The sequence below is a fragment of the Cyclospora cayetanensis genome, unplaced genomic scaffold (assembly GCF_002999335.1).
Source record: "Cyclospora cayetanensis isolate NF1_C8 unplaced genomic scaffold, CcayRef3 CcayRef3_contig_4, whole genome shotgun sequence".
Classification (NCBI taxonomy): Eukaryota; Apicomplexa; class Conoidasida; order Eucoccidiorida; family Eimeriidae; genus Cyclospora; species Cyclospora cayetanensis.
The window spans coordinates 502,697-520,943 of record NW_020312369.1 but is presented as its reverse complement, the minus strand read 5'-3'; the positions used below and the strand labels follow the sequence as shown (position 1 = coordinate 520,943).

The 18,247-nt window shown below is 53.5% G+C and overlaps 2 protein-coding genes across 2 annotated transcripts; one reads left to right on the top strand and one right to left on the bottom strand.

The window, feature by feature from the left end:
• Positions 1-3,265: 3,265 nt before the first annotated feature.
• LOC34621663 (dihydrofolate synthase/folylpolyglutamate synthase) lies at positions 3,266-8,767 on the bottom strand. The gene is made up of 10 exons (XM_026334337.1): positions 8,479-8,767; positions 8,276-8,332; positions 7,817-7,974; positions 7,372-7,507; positions 6,798-6,890; positions 6,144-6,267; positions 5,455-5,758; positions 4,431-4,524; positions 3,492-3,626; positions 3,266-3,360 (listed from the first exon to the last, which is right to left on the bottom strand). The coding sequence occupies exons 1-10, from the start codon at positions 8,765-8,767 to the stop codon at positions 3,266-3,268; spliced, it is 1,485 nt and encodes a 494-aa protein (XP_026190122.1).
• Positions 8,768-9,535: 768 nt separating this feature from the next.
• Positions 9,536-12,755, top strand: LOC34621664 (nucleosome assembly protein 1;2). Its single transcript, XM_022734863.2, has 9 exons — positions 9,536-9,553; positions 9,879-9,921; positions 10,169-10,254; positions 10,639-10,800; positions 11,249-11,749; positions 12,062-12,118; positions 12,266-12,357; positions 12,492-12,567; positions 12,696-12,755. Exons 1-9 carry the CDS (start codon positions 9,536-9,538, stop codon positions 12,753-12,755), a joined length of 1,095 nt encoding a protein of 364 aa, XP_022589046.2.
• Positions 12,756-18,247: the final 5,492 nt, after the last annotated feature.

Sequence of the window (18,247 nt, the reverse complement as noted above, 5' to 3'; positions counted from 1 at the left end):
AACAAACAAACGACACTGCGTGCCCCTTCTCTTGAGGTGCTATGTATTTACAGTTGTCTCATTTTGCGTTCTTATGTTTATCTGTGCAAGTGGACATCTATCTCTGCCTATATCTTTGCCTCTACATTCACAAATATATGTACACATATATGCAAAAGTATATAATTGTACATACAAATGCCGCTCCACAAATATAAATATCTACAAATATGCATAATTATGTCTATATAATATATACACATATCCTTTATGCAATTCGGTCCTCTTCATCTGCTCTCTTGTCACGGCTGGCTGCCTATAAAAGTCTGCTATGCGTAGATTTAGGCTGTAGGTACACCAGTAGATAGGTGGAGAAATAGAATGCATTTGCGTTGTGCCGCATGCCAGCGGGCCTATACGTGCACAGAGGTGCTGCGGCATCTCGTGCTTTGGACTGCTCAATTTCTCTAGTTGCCGCTTATATATGTATATATATATATAGACGCCTCCCTCCTCAGCGTAGTATTTGTTTGCAAGTTTGCAGGTCTGTCAGTCTGTGTTGATTGTGGCAAATTTGTATGTCGGGGATTGCAGGCGCGGCTGCACACATTTTAGGGTTTCTATTGCAGCAAGCAGTCTCTCGGGCCTCGTCCTCCGTGTTTATCATCGCAGCAGGAAATGAGGGCCAAGATATATCGGTGGCTCCTTACTACCCTGCCTCGTTTACGAGAGATTGGACAGTCACGGTTTCCGCGTATACGCGTGAAGGAACGGTTCCCTCATGGGCAAATCGGGGGAAGGAATCTGTTCACCTAACTGCCCCTGGCGAGCTGATCGCTAGCACGTGGCGGCCTCCTGGAGACGCAGTGCAACGCACGCGAGAATCTGCGTCTGCCTCTTCTGCTCCCCCCGCTACGACCTCCTCTTCCTCAGGGGGCGCTTCAGGGCTGCTTTTTCCGGGGTCCTATCGCGTAACTAGCGGGACCAGCATGTCTGCTCCCATGGTGAGTGGTGTTGCCGCGGAAATAGTCTCGCTGACACCCTTGGCCCTTCCGCAGCAAGTCATAGACGTGCTTATTCGGGGGGGCGAGACAGACAAGCGCCACGTCGGGCTGTCACTGACCGAGGGACGGCTAAACGCCCTCCGGTCTGTGCTCCTAGCACGGCTTCTGTTCGCTTTCCCCTCTCACCACGCACTGCACCTAGACGGCGAGGCTGCAGAAACCGTAACTCTCTCCCTAGATGCCAAGAGGCTGGTGCGTGGCGTGTACAAGGCAACGCTAGCGCTGGTATACATCCGCAGGGCTGCACCCGAAGTTGCCGCGCAACTAGGGGCCGCGCGGCGGCGCCTTGTGCAGCTCGTGTCTGTCTCTGTCCCTATTACTCTTCACGTCGTGTAAGGCAAGGGGCAGCAGCAGCAGCAGCAGTGCAGCAGCGGCTACACCGGCTGCTGCACTGCCGCTGCCCCTGCCCCTGCCCCTGCTGCTGCTGCTCGCGCGGAGCCTTCGCTGCCATGGCAACAGCGCCAGCAGCAGCACCGACCCCACGCCCCCCAGGAGGAGCACAAACACAATGCAGCAGCTACCGCCACACGCACGACACAAACCCGCCATGAGGCATTCGCTCGACAAGTGTTGCTCTCCCTGAACCAGACAGAATATGCGGCTTCGAATGCTTTCTTGCCTATCGACCGTTTGAATAAAAAACGCATATGCTCTTCTCGCACCTTCAAACAGCACCTCCTTCGCAGCAGCACCAGCCAGCGACTGACTGAGGCAGGCAGGCGTCAAACGCAGATTCGTTCTCTCAGGGGTCTGCGAAATGCGCAAAGGCCCCTCTGTCCCTACGGCCGACACCGACAGACAGCTGGGCTTCCCAAGGAGGCTCAGCTTCTGCAGAAGCTGAGCCTCCTTGGGAAGGCGCGCACCTTTTTTTCTATCGACTACTGCAGCGAGGTGTGCAGCTGCTGCAGCAGCAACACCCATCGCATTCGTTGCAACCATCGTGGCCCCCTACCCCTTCTTCCTCCCTTCCTTCTCCGCACACACACACACATAGGCCACCAAACGGGCTACAAGCGTCATTTTCCCAGAGCAGCACCACCCGCAGGCACTTTTACAAAAGCTGGCACCGCTGAATACGAAGAAACAGGGGGAAGCGCACGGGATATGCGTAGACAGACGCGGTAGGTGGCGTGCATGCCGCGAAGGGGCCTAGGACCGAAAGGGCTGCCTGCCTTTTGAGCTGCGTCTAACAGGCTCCTGCTTATTCCTTCGCAGCACAGGAGTCTCTCAGTGCACGGAAGGAAACGTCCTGAAGCTGAGGCTTCCAAATCAGTATTTGAGGTATCGAGTTCTAAGAGAGAGGCTACGTCTCAGCGTGCTGCCTGCCCGAAAAGACGGCCCTCAACGCACAGGATTGCCCTTTAATACGAAAACGCAGGAGCAACCCCTGCGCTGAGAGGACTCATGAAACGGGGCATGCTACCCTCTCTCGGTACATCATTCCAATTCTAACAGAGGGCACTCCTGAAGGGAGGTCACCCTATTATTCGCCCCCACTTGATGTACAACCGGGTTTTTCTTTCGCGTGCATGTGTCCAAACCAGCAGACAAAGCAGCAGCTGCGGCTCCGCCCCCGGCTAAAGGCAAATCAGTCGCTTGACAGCGAAACCAGAGCCCGAGAGGCCCTCTATCTCTACCCTCTCAAAGGCTCCCGCAGCAAGTCCAAGCGTTAATTAAAAAGTCTCTAAGCGGCGCGTATGAAGCTGACGCGCTTTTCCCCCACCCCCTCTTATCCCCACTCTCCGAAACTCAAGAGGGTCGCCCTATGATACAAAAACGCAGGAACCACCCGCTGCGCTGAGAAGACTCATGGAACGGGGCGGGTCCCTTCAAACGGAGTGCTGCGGCCTTTGAATACAGCGAAATGCTAGTGGCCTTAGAGATCTTCTACAAAGGCGTCCACACGCTTGTGTGCGAAGGGAAACGGGAAGCACGGCGGAACGTCCAGAAGACGCGAGGAGCCCCCCATGCACACTTGCATGCATACATGCATACATACATGCATGCACACTTGCATGCGTACATGGCAGGAGGCAGAGAAAAAACAAAAAGCTGCAGCGGACGGCTGTCAGGGAGGGGCAGACGAGGCCTGGAGTCAGTCAATGCCGCGCAAATTCCAAAGACGCAGCCCCAGAGAGTGTCAGCTGGACACAGACACGACACAGCGTGCGCGACTGCAATAGGCGCTGCAGCCGTGGGGATGGTCATCACGGCTGCTGCATCTAATCGTGGGGTTGCAACGCAGTGGCGGCTTTAATTTCTTGCGGCGAGGCTGTTGTGGGGCTCCTCTCGTTCATGTCCATGGGGTCTATTGGGCCTGAGAGGTGCGCATACACCGCATTTCGGCGAGGGATGCGAGTGCTGTATAATCCTTCCCCCCTTCCTCCCGCTTCCCGCTCACCAGGAGGCGCGACCCCTTCAGACCGTTATGCCCACAAACACCCTCACCCGTATTCATGCCAAAGGTTTGAAAGACTTCACGCATCATGAAGAAGGTGCCGCAGACAGCCAAGACAGACCCCTCTGCTGCAGCAGCTGCAAAGGCCTTCTGCAAGAGACGAGGAAGGGTTCCTGCAAAAACCCCACCATCACCACCATAGCCATAGCCATATACCACCATATATTTACCCCCACCATATCCATATACCACCATACATATACCACCACCATGTCCACATACCACCATATCCATATACCACCCTCTATACGCCACCACCAATATATCCATAATTAAAATCACCCTATACCGCCACATCCATATACCACCCTCTATATGCCACCACCAATATATCCATAATTAAAATCACCCTGTACCGCCATATCCATTTACCGCCATATCCATTTACCGCCATATCCAAATACCACCATATCCAAATACCACCCCCCATTCATCTGGAGCCGCCTCATGCACTCTCGAGGGAGCACGAGCGTCAGGTGCCTTTCTTTTCGCATCCTGGATGCCATCACAGCCAGCGAGCTTAGCAGTCACCTCCTACCTGGGGTGATAAGTGCTGCGAGCTGCATGGGGTCTGCTGCCTCTGCTGCTGCTGCCCTGTCTGGGGTGTCTGACAGCCAGAGAGCCGCTTCCCTGAAGCCGTCCGTCACCAGCGTGCGAAGCCTGCAAAGCCCCAAAGTAGCACCTAGCGAGCGAAACGGTGGATATGAACGCTCGGCGCAAGGACAGACAGACGTGGGCATGCTAAGCCGCATCATCCGCTGCAACCCCCGCAGGCGACCGTGACACCGGCAGCCCTCACAATTCTTGGGGAAAGGGAGATCAGCAAATGGCTAGCGCGTGATGCGTGTAGCCAACACACAATAAAGATTGAGAGCATATGCATTCACCCCCACGCGCGACTCTGGGGCGGTGAAGAACCTGAGCCGCCTACTCTGCGCTGCAGTTGCTGTTGCTGCAGATATCCCGAAACACTGCCGCAGCGGGCTGACACCGTGGGTGGTTAGCCGTTGCAAGATGAAGGCCCTGCGGAGAACGAAGAAGAAAAGGTCGACACCTCTCAACATGACACGAGCCGAGTTTCCTTGGACCGTCTTCCCCTCGCCTGGGGGCAGTGGCGATGAGGCAGCCTAGGGGAAAGCGGGGAGTCGCAGCAAGCCGCCTGCCCCTCGGAGAGTGAGCCTCAAGGCAGAACGAAGCGCTTCAGGGATCCCGGGAAGGCCGGCACGCGAGGCAGCAGCCCCAAAGAAGGCAAGGCTAGCCGTTTTTGCTGCATGCAGGGGAGAGGGAGGAAAAGGGCCTTAAAAAGGCCTCTGGAGATGCACGCGTGTGCAGCCGCGTTGAGTTTTTGCAAGCCGGCCGCCTTACCGTCAGCCTTTGGTTCAGCGGGAAGAAGAGCTGAGCAACAATGGGGTTGAGCACTGTGGGGGGCCTCTCCCCGGAGAGGCAAAAGACGACGCGCACGCGGCATCCGAAATGCTGGTGGCCTACAACCTGAAGAAAAAACGCTGTCATGACCAGGCTGAATGGCTGGCTGGAATCAAGAAGCTGTGCGGCGCGAGACGGTGTTGTTGCAGACGCAGGGAAGAAAAAACACGCAGGTACTACGCGCGCAGACAGAATGAAAAACTGGAAAGCAGCCCGACAGAGGAAGACAGACACTGCGGCGGGCAAAGAGGCACGAGAGAGGACACACATGCGGCACTCCAAAGAGAAGGCCGCCACAGAAAGCTGATTCAAAGAAAAGTGTTAGGGAGCAGCGCAACAGAAGATGCCAGCCGCTTGAGCCTCCTGTTGCGCACTGGCAGAAATGCTCTCTGCACAGGCCGTCTCGCCGGCTTGCTTGTCGACTCTGTTTTTCGCGGAAGCAGTTGCACAGCAATAAGCGAGAGAGGCACATCGCGTCGACAGAGGAAAAACGCATGCAGCCCAATAAACAGGCAGAAGATGCCCTACTTGAAAAAGCCGATCCACTGCTGACTCATTATGCCCCACGTCGATGACGACCCCTAAGGGAAGAGACGCGGCAGGATCTGCCAAGGGGGCCTCCAGGGGTTGTTGTCGCTGGTGCTGCTGCTGCTGCTGCGTCTTGCAGTTGCTGCTGCTGCTGAAAAAGCCGCTGGTCTCAGCAGCAGCAGCAGCAGCAACTCGCAGCTGCTGCTGAGACAGCCACTGCTCCCTCGCAGGGGGGCGCACCGCAAGCGCTGCAGCTAGCTGACTTTGCGTAAGATCCAGCCGCAGCACATTTTGTGCCACAAGCCTGAGGCGATCAACACACACACACACAGAGCCGACAGCAATTACGGGACAAGGATTTCTGCGAAAAAAGGGGGGAAAGACTGGAATTTAATGCATCTCAGAACGCGATAGCTTCTGAGCGCACGCCAACGCGTTGCTGCTTATTGAGGGGCAGGCAGCATTATACGTGTCTACCCGCATGCTGCCTGTCCCTCAATTAGCAGTAAGAGCAACAGTAGCAGTAGCATCAGCGGAGGATATAGACACGAGGATGCATAATAGCTCCAAGTCAACGAAGCAACTAGGGCACTCGAGAGGAGGCTGCTCAAGAAAGAGGGCAACCGCCAGAAAAATTCCACATGCGAGATAGTGCCTCCTTCAGCGCACGTGTTTTTAAGCGTGCTTACTCGGCAATGTTGCTGTTTTCTTTATCAAAATCCTCTCCCCGGGGATCTACCCGTATTTCCCACACGTCACACTGCAAAGCTGCCGCCCTTTCCCACAGGAGCGGTAGCGCAGCTGCAGAGGGGCCTAAGGAATGCGCACAGCCGGAGAGACGCTGAACGAGTAAAGAGCAACAACAGCTGAGGAGCTGCTGCTGCTGCAAGCGTGCAGAGGCATCTTCATAAATGTACGCGGCACTCCTTGCAACCTCTCTCCGCGTTGCTCGACACCCAGAGGCACCCCCCGCAAAGCTGCCCCAAAGAAGCCGCTCCCCCTTCATCCTTTTCTTTTCCCCCTTCTTCCCCCCCCTTTTCCTCTTCTTTTTCCCCCCTTGTTTTGCCCCCCCTCCCTCAGCTCTTCTTTTCCCCCCTTCTTTTGTCCCCGCTATTTCCCTGCCCCCTCCATTTCTCCCCCCGTTCAGAAGACAGTAGCGCTCGAGGCAGAGGGGCCGCTAACTTTGCAGAAAGCAGCAGCGGAACGACAGGCTGCCTGCTGCAGCAAACAATGCAGTCACTCTAGCTTTTCTCGTAATCGCCCGTTCTCCAAAGGGCCCCCTGGCCTCAGCCTAATCGCTGAGCGCTGTATCCTAAACCCCCACCCCGTGCGACGTTGCCTACCAAGCACCACGTTGACCTTATTCTTGAAAATTCCCGCCTTTTCCTGCGCAATATCCTCAAGCGTCTCGCCCAAAATATGCATATGATCCCAGCCTGGTGAAGCGTCAATACACCGCAAAACAAACGGAACAACACAGCGCTACCAAACTGTAAAGGTGCAACACAAAAACGCCACGAAAAGGGAGCCCACGCCAGAAAAGCATGCGCAGAAGACAATTAATTGGAGGCCCTTGTTTGTTGTGTCGGAGAATTTTTATGGCGTACAAAGCGTGCTGCAGCAGCAGCATCACCACAACAACCACCACCAGTATTACCACTACTACAACCACTGCTACCAGTAATAGCACTACAACAACCACTGCTACCAGTAATAGCACTACAACAACCACTACTACCAGTATTACCACCACAACAACCACTACCACCAGTAATACCACTACAACAACCGCTACCACCAGTAATACCACTACCACCATGAAATGGGAGTCTTGACAAGGCGGCCAAATAAACGGCCTGCCTCTCTCCCTGCCTGCATGCCTTCCTGCCTGCATGCGCGCGTGTGAGGAAGCGATACCTATAGACGTAATAACGCAGCACCGCGGATTGACAAGAAGGTTTGTAGCGTCTAGACGCCCCCCAAGTCCGGTTTCAATAACGGCCCATTGGACCCTCTCCGACGCAAAGAACTCAAAAGCCATCAGCGTGCACACCTGCAATGCGCATGCGCCAAGGAAAGAGGGGAAGGAAGCGTCGTGTGTGGCTATCTGAGCAGCTTGCTCTCCCTCCCTCCCGCTAGCTCTGTTAGGGGCAGGGCGTTATTGCGAAGCAACGATTAAAGCTCCTAGCCCCCAAGGCAGGTGGCAAAGAGGAGACGACGCTTGCTTGCGCTAGACGCTACTATTGAGGACCTTCTCAGCACGGAGTTTCCAGGCAGCTAGCCTAGCTGCATAAGGTAGCTGGCTAGCTGCACAAGGTAGCTGGCTAGCCACCTAGCCCAGACGCTTGCGGCGCATGCGCACCTCAAAGAAAGTGAGCTCGACGCCAACCGTGGATGCAGCAGTCTTGACTTTCGCGAAGACCTCCAGAAACGAATACTCCGAAATGCAAGTGCCATTCAGAGAAAACCGTTCCCTCAGACTGAACAAATGCGGCGATGTGAAGAGGCCCACTCGGTAGCCTGCCAAGGCGCATGCACACAGGCACTCCTGCATGCATGATTTTTTGAGGATAAGACGTTCTCGAGGCATCCGGAAAAGCCTCTGGCAGCAGCTCTGCGGCTGCTATGACTGACTGCCCGAGCTTTCACGAGAGAGCCGCCACCGTTTGCACGGGCGCCTTGAGAGTAACTGCACCCCCCAAAAAAATCCAGAATCCAAGAAAGGAGGGTAATAAAAGCCCCCCTAAAAGATCGGCTAACCCCCAACATCCCCCTCCCCACCGCCCCTCCAACGCCCCCCACCCTGATTCATTGGAAGTACCTTTGGCCATCAAACAAGCGGCGATCTTTGCACACACACTGCCTTTCCCGTTCGTTCCTGCAAGCGCATGGTGCGATCCCCAACCCGCATGCGTAGTGTGTATGTGCCGTGTCTAAGCAACAAGAATGCATCTCACAGAAATACACACCCGACGCACGCAACTCCTTCCGAGAGACCGTCCTCCACACCTGCGCAGCACTCACCGGCGACATGAACGGCCTCAAAATTGTGATGGGGGCTTCCAAGGGCAAGAGCAACTTCTTCCAGTGCATCGAGACGCAGCTTCATAGGGGGAGTACCCGTCATCTCTTTCAGAACCTTTACGTACGCCTCGTGGACTTCTTCTTCGGAGCGGTGCTCTCCCCTCGCGGTAGAAAGCAGCGTTGCAGCGCCTCCATTGGACCCTTGGGGGGGCCCCTCGGAGGGGCCCCCCGGGAGATCCCCCGAGGAACTCCTCCGGTCCGCCGCCGCCGCAGCCGCCGAATTCGGCATGACGGCATGAGACTGTGCATGCAGGAAGGATAATTGCGAGAGAACCCAGTCAATTTTTCCGCCGCAGAGCCCCTCTTCTGGCTCTACGCGCGAGAGACTGCAGCGTGTTAAGCCGAAGAATGCGCCTAATGCGGCTTCTGGTGCTACCGTGTTCTGAAAACTCTATGCGAAGTATCTCAATGAGTCATAAACCGGCTTGGCTTCCGCGCTGCCCGGCAGCAATGATCGCATGGCCTACTCCTCCCGGTGTCCGTACACCGCGTCCTGCTCTGGGCAGGAAGACCTTTGGAACTATTTTTGACGACTCGGATGGGCATAGACATGCTTAATTGAATATTCTGGTCCTTTTTTTCTAAATGAAGGCAGGGAAAACGCCGTCTTTGCTTAGGGGTCTCGACATCGGAAGGCGGGGGAGGGGGCAGCGGAGAGCGGCTGTGGCTTCTGGCAGGCAGCAGCTGCAGCGGCTGCAGCTGCTGCCTGCCAGAAGCCACAGGGGGGTGGGGTCCTGTGGCCTGTGTCGGGGAGGAGGGGTCTGCAAAACGAGTCACCAACTCTAAATCCGCGGCTTCTGCTTCCCCTTTCTCCCTTCTTTCTCTCCGTCCAAGCTGCAAGGTTGTCTGGAGTCGATACATTCGACGTCCTCGACTCTGAGCAATAAGCCCTCGAGATTGCGCGCTCGTCTTGCTTCGGCTCTTTTCTTGCGCGCACCTGAGTCTTCGACACCTCGCGACTCTCCAAACGCAGAACCCTCACCGCTTCCTTCCGGAGATGGCGCAAGACAAGAAAGTAGGCCTTTCCTGCCCCGATGCGTAACACAGGCGTGCCCAACGACGCGTGTGGCTCTCCCTCCCTCCTGGGGAAGGACGCGGCGTGGGAACCCCACGAACTTCCTCGCCTTCCCCGTGAGGGGCCTTGAGGCACTTTGGCATGCCTCGGCTTCCTGAGCGTGTCTTGCTTTCCATCTGAGATTTCGCACTGCAACCGTCGCTGTCTGGGGACGTTCCTGGACTGCGGGCTTGCTTAGAGCGGGCCCTTTCGTGTCTGCGGGAAGAGGAAGTTGAACCTTTTCGCCTTCTCCTTGTGGGTGCTGCGTTGTGCTTGCGTCGTAAAGGACATGGAAGCTCTCACTGGAGCGCTTCAGCGCGTGACAGTTGGTGCGTTCCCAGCGCGTTTCGGTGAAGAGACAGAGCGCTGCTAGCGGCCCTTTTCGAGTTTTGCGTGGGAGCCGATATTTCCAGTCCCTGTGGTGGCGTCTCCCTTGGGGGGTGGTAGCTGGGGCAAGCGGGGAGAGAAGGGGGAGAAAAACACGCTCTCCTTCGGATCTTTCTTAGGGGCAAAAAGGCTGCTTGTAGACGTGCAGCGAGGGGAATCAGGCGATTTTTGGATGCGTGCTCGGCTCAGATGGGGGGGAGGTCGAGCTGGCTGGAATAGAGGAGTCCTTGTCCGCCTCGGAGAGGGCAGTTGTGGTGAAGCTGAAGGAGCTGCAGGTATTCGTACATGAGCGTGTGTCTGGCTTGTGCCTATTGAAACGCTCACGGAGCTTAGGGCAGCAACAAGGGGAATAAAATTCAAGGGCGGGCAGTACGGGGGGGGAGGGGGCTTGATAATACTAGCTGGAGGGAACGCGTCGGCGTATTTTTTTCTGCGAAAAAACGCCGCACCTGGTGTATGGGCCCCCTCTGCGCGCGGCTTTTGGGGGGCCTCTGCCTGCCCTCGTGCATATGTATATATAGGACGCTTTACAGTTGCTTCTCGACCTCTTCTGCCTCCGTTAAGAAGATGCAGCACTGAAAAGGGCGATATTCTCTCTTGAACACGGGGGAGGGGCCCCTGATCGGTCCGCTAGAGAGCTGTTGCGTGGCTGCCTTCAGGAAGAGCACGCTGCTCTTTCGGCAGTCTTCGAGGCAGCAGTGCTGCGCCTTAAGCTTGAATATGAGGCGAAGTATCAGCCCCTCTACCAGAAACGGCTCGAAGCGCTGTCTCCCCAGGGTGCGGAGGGTCAGTCCGCAGAGACTGAGGCCACTGGAACGCCGGTAAGGAAGGGAAGGGAGAGCGTCTGCCAGCTGAGGGGGGTGTTTACATGCGAAATGCGAATCTTCTAAGCACAGGGCGTCTCTTTTCTAGGGTGGCTGCGATGCTCTATCGCCCTTTTCCTGGGAAAAAGCGCCTTGTTGCCGCCTGCCTAGCTGCAGCAATACGAGGATGCTGGTCTCTATGTGTATATATATATATATGTTATATGTATGTATGCATGTATATGTCTGTATGTGTATGTATATATATATGTATATATATATATGTATATATACGTGTGTGTATGCATGTATGTATGTATATATGTGTATGTGTATGTCTGTGGGTGTCTGTATGTATGTGTATGCCTATATATGTTTCTCCGTATGACTCTCTGTCTTTCTGTATCTATCTCGGTCAGTATGGCTGTATGTCGTTCCTTCTATGTTGTTGGACTGCGATTTTCAGGGGCTGCCCTCTTTCTGGCTGCGAGCTCTTAAGGCGAATCGCTTGTTGGCAGATATAATTGAGGAGCACGACGAGGGTCCTCTCGCGTATTTGCGGAATATTCAGTGCGAGTGGCTTTCTCCTACTGAGGGCGCAGCAGGTGCCTCTCAGCAGCAATCCGCGAAGCCGGAGGCAGGCGCTCCTCACCCCGAGAGCTTCCGCTTGGTATTTACTTTTGTTGAGAATCCCTACTTCAAGCCGCTCACGCTAGTAAAGGATTACCGGCTGTCTGTAGCTCCAGGAGGCCGTGGTGCGGAGCTGACAAGCACTCACAGCACGCCGATTGAGTGGCTGGAGGGCAAGGATGTCACGAAGAAAACCGTGATTCGGAAGCAGAGGAACCGAAAGACAAAGCAAACACGAACGGTAGCCGAGACTGTGGACGCGAACTCCTTCTTCAACCTCTTCGTCGACCACGAAATTCCTTCCGATGAGAAGCTCGAGCAGATGGAAGAAAAGGAGGTGGGAAGCGCAACGTTTCAGGCTAGCGCACAGCACGCGCCTAGACGGCGGGTTATAGGTCTCTTCTTTGTTTTCCTATCTCTCGCTCTCTTTCTTTCCTTATCGCTCTCTTCTTGCGGCTGGCTGCCTCCGGAATGTGTGTATATGTATACATATAGGGAAACGCAGTACGCGCAAGGTGCTGTGGAGCCTTTCGTAAGGATGGCTCTGTGGACTTCTTGTTTCAAGGGGCTTTTATGTATGTGTGTATGTGTGTGTGTGTGTCTTTTATGTGTCTTTGTGCGTGTGTGTCTGTGTGTCTTCTATGTGCAGGTCGAGGAGTTGCAGATGGTCGTTGAGGCCGACTACGACATTGGTATCACCATCAGAGTGCGTCTTTTTCGCTGCATCACAGATGTCACGCACAGGCAACCCTCAAAAGGTTGTAGGTTTCGCGGGTGGTGAGTGAGGAGGTGAGGGAGCGCGGCTTTTGGATGTCTTCTTGAAACGGAATGGTGGGGTTGTTGTTTTTATCAGGACAAGATAATCCCTCGGGCTGTGGACTGGTTCTTGGGTCAAGTGGACGATGATTCGGACTTTGAAGACTATGATCTCAACGATGAAGAATTGTCAGTTAGTGGGGCAGAGGGGGAGCGGGGAAGCGGAAATGAGTACTTTCTTCTCTTCGTGCTGCCACAACGTGTGGCTGCAAAGCGCGAGCGTCTTATGCAGTGGGGTTGCTCTGATGTGTGGTGGGTTGCAGCGACAGCGACGAGAGCGAAGAAGACGAGGAATCTTCTGATGAAGAGCCGCCGCGTTCTCTCAAAGGTGCGGCCAAGGTACTGAGACACACGAACGCGTTGGCTTGTTGTATACGGTTGTCTCTTCTCTTGGTGTAGGGTGTGTGTGCGTGTGTGTCTCCGGTGGTATACTGCCGCTTTCGTCTGCCGCTTTCCAATTGCTGCAGGGCATCACAGGCGCTGACGGTAAAGGTCCCGACCAGAAGCCAGACTGCAAGCAGCAGTAAACCCTCTAGTTTTGCCAATTCGTACCTGTTGTAAACGCAGCAAGGGATGATTCGTACAGCCACATAGTGAGCAAGTGTGTCGGAAGAGTCCGCAGAGCAGCGCTTGCCTTTACGCCTCGGTCTGCAGCTGGCGTTAGGAACTGTTGCGCTTACCTTAACCATTCCAGGTACACCTTTTATTCGATGAGCCTCTTACATATCAAGCGGCTCCTAGACTCCTTCGTCTTGTTAGGTGTGTGAGACCTGAGCTTCCCACAGTGTCCCAATGCAGCTTCTTCTAAGGACGTCCGTCGTCAGTGTAACAACACGGGGGTATGTATGTATGTATATATATATTGACCCCACGAAGCGCAGCCGTAGAATATGCTGCTGGGGTTACGCACGCGCCTGCAAAAACACCAGCCTCAACCACAATAGGACGGAGTTTGCACCAGATTTCACAACTGCCCGAGGAAAAACGCCTCGATAGAGGAATGACGACACGCGCAGCTAAGGGTACTGGCGCAAAGCGCCTAGTTTCAAAGAGATGTGCGCATAGTATTCAGAGGATCATCTCCTGTAGCAACAACTGCAGTCGCTTCCCTTGCTAGTAACCCCCATCAAGATAGGGCCTTGCAACAAAGAGACACCAAAGTGTCAGTGGTGGAGTCTCAGGCGTCGTCAGCTTCGTTCTTAGGCCCCACGAATTGCGGATTTAAATATAGCGCCAAAACCAGTGATGCGGGGCAACCGGATGCATGCAAAAGCACTACGCAAGATTTGCCCTCTCGGAGAACTCCAGGCTGAACCCCCACAGTCGGCACGGTCCAGCCCTATTCCCAGGTGCTCTCTACCTAGGAGGCCTTTAAAGAAGGCTTTAAGAGACCGAAGGCTTTACACAGTTGCTGTGCTCGCGTTTGCGTGCCAGACGTTATCTTTTGGTGCTTCCAGTACAAATACCAAGTCGACGCTAGTATGCAGAATGGTCAACGGCGTCCAAATTCTCGCGTTTTGCACGAAGCTTGTGTGATTCTTCACATTCAGCAGCATGAAGAGCACCTACACACCATCTGCTACACTAGCTCCATAACTAAAAAGGAGTACTGAATTGACGAATTGGTCTAGCTGCCTTTTCCATTGCAGGATTGTTCTACCTTGAGTAAAGAAGGCGTGTCTTGTGTTGTGCGCGATTAGCCAGGAATACTCGGAGTGCTTGGAGGATGCAACAACACGCAGTCTAGGTGTGCCGATCGGGTTTTGAAGCTTCGTATATCACTACGGAGACCTGCGATGAAGTGTTACAGTTTGTAGCGCTGGATGGTCCAAGGCAGATGCTCCCTATCATCAAGTGGCTGTGGATGAAGTGGAGTACCAGGGTTTCCTACATCAAATGCCATGGCTTCTGTTAATTAGCTTGGTAGTACAGGAATATGATTTCCCTGGCAGCAGTCCGATTAAAGCTTCTGGCGATGGAAGTAGAGAGCAGCACAACGCTGGTTGGGGAGGCCGAGGCCGGCCTGCAGCTTGATGTGAACGCAGTAACTCGACAAGCGGAAGAAAGGCATGATTTGTTTACCAATGAAATACTTCTGGGTGCGTCGATGAGGCTATGCCGACCTTGAAGGGGTGGCGGCCGCCAGGAAGGACAAATACTCGAATATTCTCATCAGCCACTGTTAGATGTACAAGGGGAACTACGTGGGTCTTCAGCCTCCGGCAGTTCCCTAGCAGCGCACCTGCCTCTCTTGTGGGGAATTGGGTCATGCACTTCGAAAACTGCAAGCCCATTAAAAATGTCAGGAGAACTTGAACAAAAGGACTGGGCGCAGCGGAAGCAAACTGCTTGGCAGCAACGAAGGTGCATTCGGAGAACGAAAACCCCGCCCCCCTCCTAGTCTCGGAGTGAGGCGGAGTGGAGGGGACCACATATCAGAGAGCCGCAGATGGATGCGTCCCACTGGTCAATTTTGCGCTGATACTGGTTCATACAGTTGGCTAAGAGTTGCTAGCGTTACTCGACATTGGATGCAGAGTGAAGATTTTTTTTAGGACACGGAAAAGAAGTGCAGTCTGCCTGTTTCCTCGTCAACGCAGCCCTGGGAGTTACATTTGCCGAAGGGCAGCAGAATGCAACGATAGGCAAGGAGGTCACGGGAGCTTAGTGGTCTTTTACTTCGGATTCGCGGCTACCACCATTTTCCGTGACTTCTACGTTGGACTCGTGCACCCCTGCGTAATTCTAGGCATGTCAAGGGTGACCCAATAAAGGACACGCATGCGACCACAGCTGTGCGTTGCGGATCTCAGTGTACCAGGACGCACTAGAAAGAAACAACTCCTGGTCTCGTCAACAACGCTGCTTTCACATTTGGTGAGCGTGGTACAGGCAGTGCCTAAACAAACAGGTGCAGAATCTCTTTGTGGGTGGCCCAGCAGCGCAGTAGCAGTAGACCACTCTAGGCTTGCAGCCCGTCTTCGTGGGTCTGCTGGTGGTTTTTCATCACAGAACGCGTTTGAACAACTTCCACCTGCGGAAGGACAAAAGTGAGTAAATAGGAAGGAAGGAGTTCGCGAGTTCGCGGGTGGGCTGAATAATGACGAGCTGCCATCAAACTGGCCATCTGATTCTCGTCCTGCGCACCGTATTGAGCTGTGCGCCGAGCCATCTCAAAGCTATTTTCCGCGAGATCGAAAGCTTTCACAGCATGCAGTGAAGATTGAGCATGACCTTTGTCTTCACGCTTTCTGAGAAGCGTTGCAACGTTCTTTTGGCTTGCGTGGTGTTACTGAAATTTCATTTGTGGACTTGCTCGCATTGTAGCTTCTTTGACTGATGTACTTGAGAAAACACCGTCTACGAGACCTGGACAGAGGAGGCTGGTGGCACAACAAGAAACGCTTATTGGCCGTCTCAAAACTCCTCTGGCTCTCGCCCTGCCCGAATATGGGCTACTTGCGTTTTTTACAACCGGTGCTAGTGACGTAGCGATGAGTGCTATTCTCTCCCAACAGGCTACAGGCTGTCCCCGGTATAAAACTGTTGCCTACTATTCTAATCGCTTTAACGTAAGCGAACAGCGGTATCTAGAAAGGGATAAAACCTTTATGCGGTGTGATGAGGGGTGAAGCAATCCCGGCACTGTTTGCAGGGTCACCATTTGCTGACCAGAACAAACATCGCCTTTACTGTAACCTAGAAAAAGTTTTCAGGACTTTGATAGCCCTAGAGTTGTTCGCTGTCTTGTGTGCCTCCTGCAGTATGACTTCGCTATAAACTCTCTCGATGACATCACTAAGAGGGCCGTGGACGCGTTTTCGCTACCCCCAGCAGTTCACTACCATGCAGCGCAACCGTTCTTCTCCATGACGCTTCACAAAAGATACAAAAGGTGCGTAACTCGGATGCTTATAGCATCCATGCATCTGCTGCCATTGTCAACATCCATATATCCAGAATCAAAGATGAGATGAAGCAGTACCACGTCAAGGACGACCTGCCGTGTGTTAAATACAAAGCGTAGGCTCTGTCACCTGTGCATTCCAACTTTGCCCCGCTGAGGTGTTTCTCGCAAATTGCATGATCCTGTTCTTTGGGTGGCAGTGAGGCTCAAAACGTACATCAGAATAGCTTCCCTGGTCTTCTGTAGTGGTCTGGTATGCTTCCCGCGGCAGAGGAGTATGCACTGTTGTTGACCAGACTGTCGGCAGCTGAAGTCGTGCCACTTTCCAAGGGCCGGATCTTCGCAGAACCTTTTGGCCATTTTGAATATATATGGCCTGATCTGTTCAACTTTGTTGCTGGAGTGCAGGAGGTCAAGGGGTAGAATAACACCTACGTTGCTCTTCACAGACACGGCAACTATGCCCATTTCATCCCTTGCTCCAGCTCTCTCTCACGGCTCAGGAGGTCGCTCAATTATTCTTGCCTCATACCTGGGAGCTTATGGATTTCCTAAGACTATTATTACAATTACCCGAAGATTTTTATTGCGGCCTGGCATGCCTTCATGACCCACGTGCCCATTGACCATAATACCGCCACTGCGAATCAGTCTAAGGCAGGTAGAAATAAAGCGAGCACCAACCGCACACCTCTGCATTTGCGAAGACCTTATGTTCACAATAAACCTACTGCTTGGCTTGATTTCCTGCCTCGTTATGATTGGGTTTGTAAGTAAACAGTACAGTCGTGTACCCGTCGCTCTCTCGCATCTCTGGTCTCAACTGGAATCCCCCTCCGATTGGAACCTGATGGTTAAAAAAACATGCTGGGTAGTGCACGCGAAAGTGTACGCAAATCCCAAGACCGACAAGCACAGAATTATGATAAGAGGCGGTCGGCTATATTTTCTGGGCCTTGGTTTTGGTGAAGCCATGGGCTCTGCGAGTTGCATCCAACTGTGACCAAATGATAAAGTTTGCGGCCATGTGCCTACAAAGATCAACGATTCCCTGAAAAAGATCAATGCTCTTACGTGATTTTTTTTTCCAAGTTGAAGGTTCCAGGTAGTCGTTAACAGTGGTTTTGTTAGAAGTTTTGAACTCACCGAATTGTATTGGCGGACTTCGTCGCGTAGGCAAGGGCCTCCTGTGGAGGCGGAGGATCCTCAAGGAGCTGTAGAATTGCTGGTGTCTAGAACTCTTGAGCGCCGAGACACAGTGCTCTGGAGTTTGGACTGCGTGAGGGTAGAGAACGTCATCCTTGGGTATTCCCGGGAGAGCTGTGGCATGCATCTTTGCCTGAGGGAGAATTTTCGGACCCAGTCGCCATGGACTGTACTTCTTGCGTTCATTGGTGGTCTCACAGCGCATGCTCTTACCGAAAAGTTAGCTCCGACTCTGAGTATTGCTCCAAATGCTCCAGGTTATTATGTCTTTGGTGTTGCCTACCCTCAGATATTAGCGCGGGCAGCATGGGGCATCGTGTCTCTGCACCGTTTCTTGCGCCTCAACTAGGATCTTGATTTCGACCATCTTGCTTCCACCGGCTGTAATTGCATCACAGCTTGCTCTACAAGGCCCGGACGCACTTCTAAATTAGTAGGCATTTTGAAATTCATTCACATGTCCTGCTTGCACTGTGATTTCCAGCACCAGGAGGCTTACACATGTCAAGGGTCCAATGTTAGCGAGCCATCAAGCCGCCACGGTCGTGTTGGTTTGATCTCCCCTTTGTTTTTGGCGAGCGTGCGTGTTATTTTCCCTGTCCAATTTTTTCTATCTACTGATGGCTACTTTGGCGTTCTCATTCGCGCTGCTTTTTACTTTCCTGCGTGCTTGGAAGCTGATGCTAAGGCGAAAGCTTTCGTGCTGTCGTGCACCTTTTGTGTCTCGACGGACAGGTAAGGAATACGAAGGCGCGCGATGGAGCTGAGCAGTGAATTTAGCAGGCTGAGCTGCACTTTGGCATTTTCTTCTGCACTAGTTTTACTCAACTACCTACTAATAAAGAATTGTGCAGCGCTCCATCTAGGACCTCTGCACGGAGTCAAGTCTGGATACAATGCATACGT

Bases quoted from the DNA above. Each gene is read 5' to 3' on its own strand.
- LOC34621663 (XM_026334337.1), bottom strand. From the start codon at position 8,767: ATGCCGAATTCGGCGGCTGCGGCGGCGGCGGACCGGAGGAGTTCCTCG. The intron at 7,975-8,275 runs GTACTTCCAATG...GCGCCTTGGCAG, and splicing joins CGCTTGTTTGATGGCCAAAG to GCTACCGAGTGGGCCTCTTC. The intron at 7,508-7,816 runs GTGCGCATGCGC...TGCGCATTGCAG, and splicing joins TCGAGCTCACTTTCTTTGAG to GTGTGCACGCTGATGGCTTT.
- LOC34621664 (XM_022734863.2), top strand. The intron at 9,922-10,168 runs GTGCGTTCCCAG...TGCTCGGCTCAG, and splicing joins GCTTCAGCGCGTGACAGTTG to ATGGGGGGGAGGTCGAGCTG. The intron at 10,801-11,248 runs GTAAGGAAGGGA...TGCGATTTTCAG, and splicing joins CTGAGGCCACTGGAACGCCG to GGGCTGCCCTCTTTCTGGCT.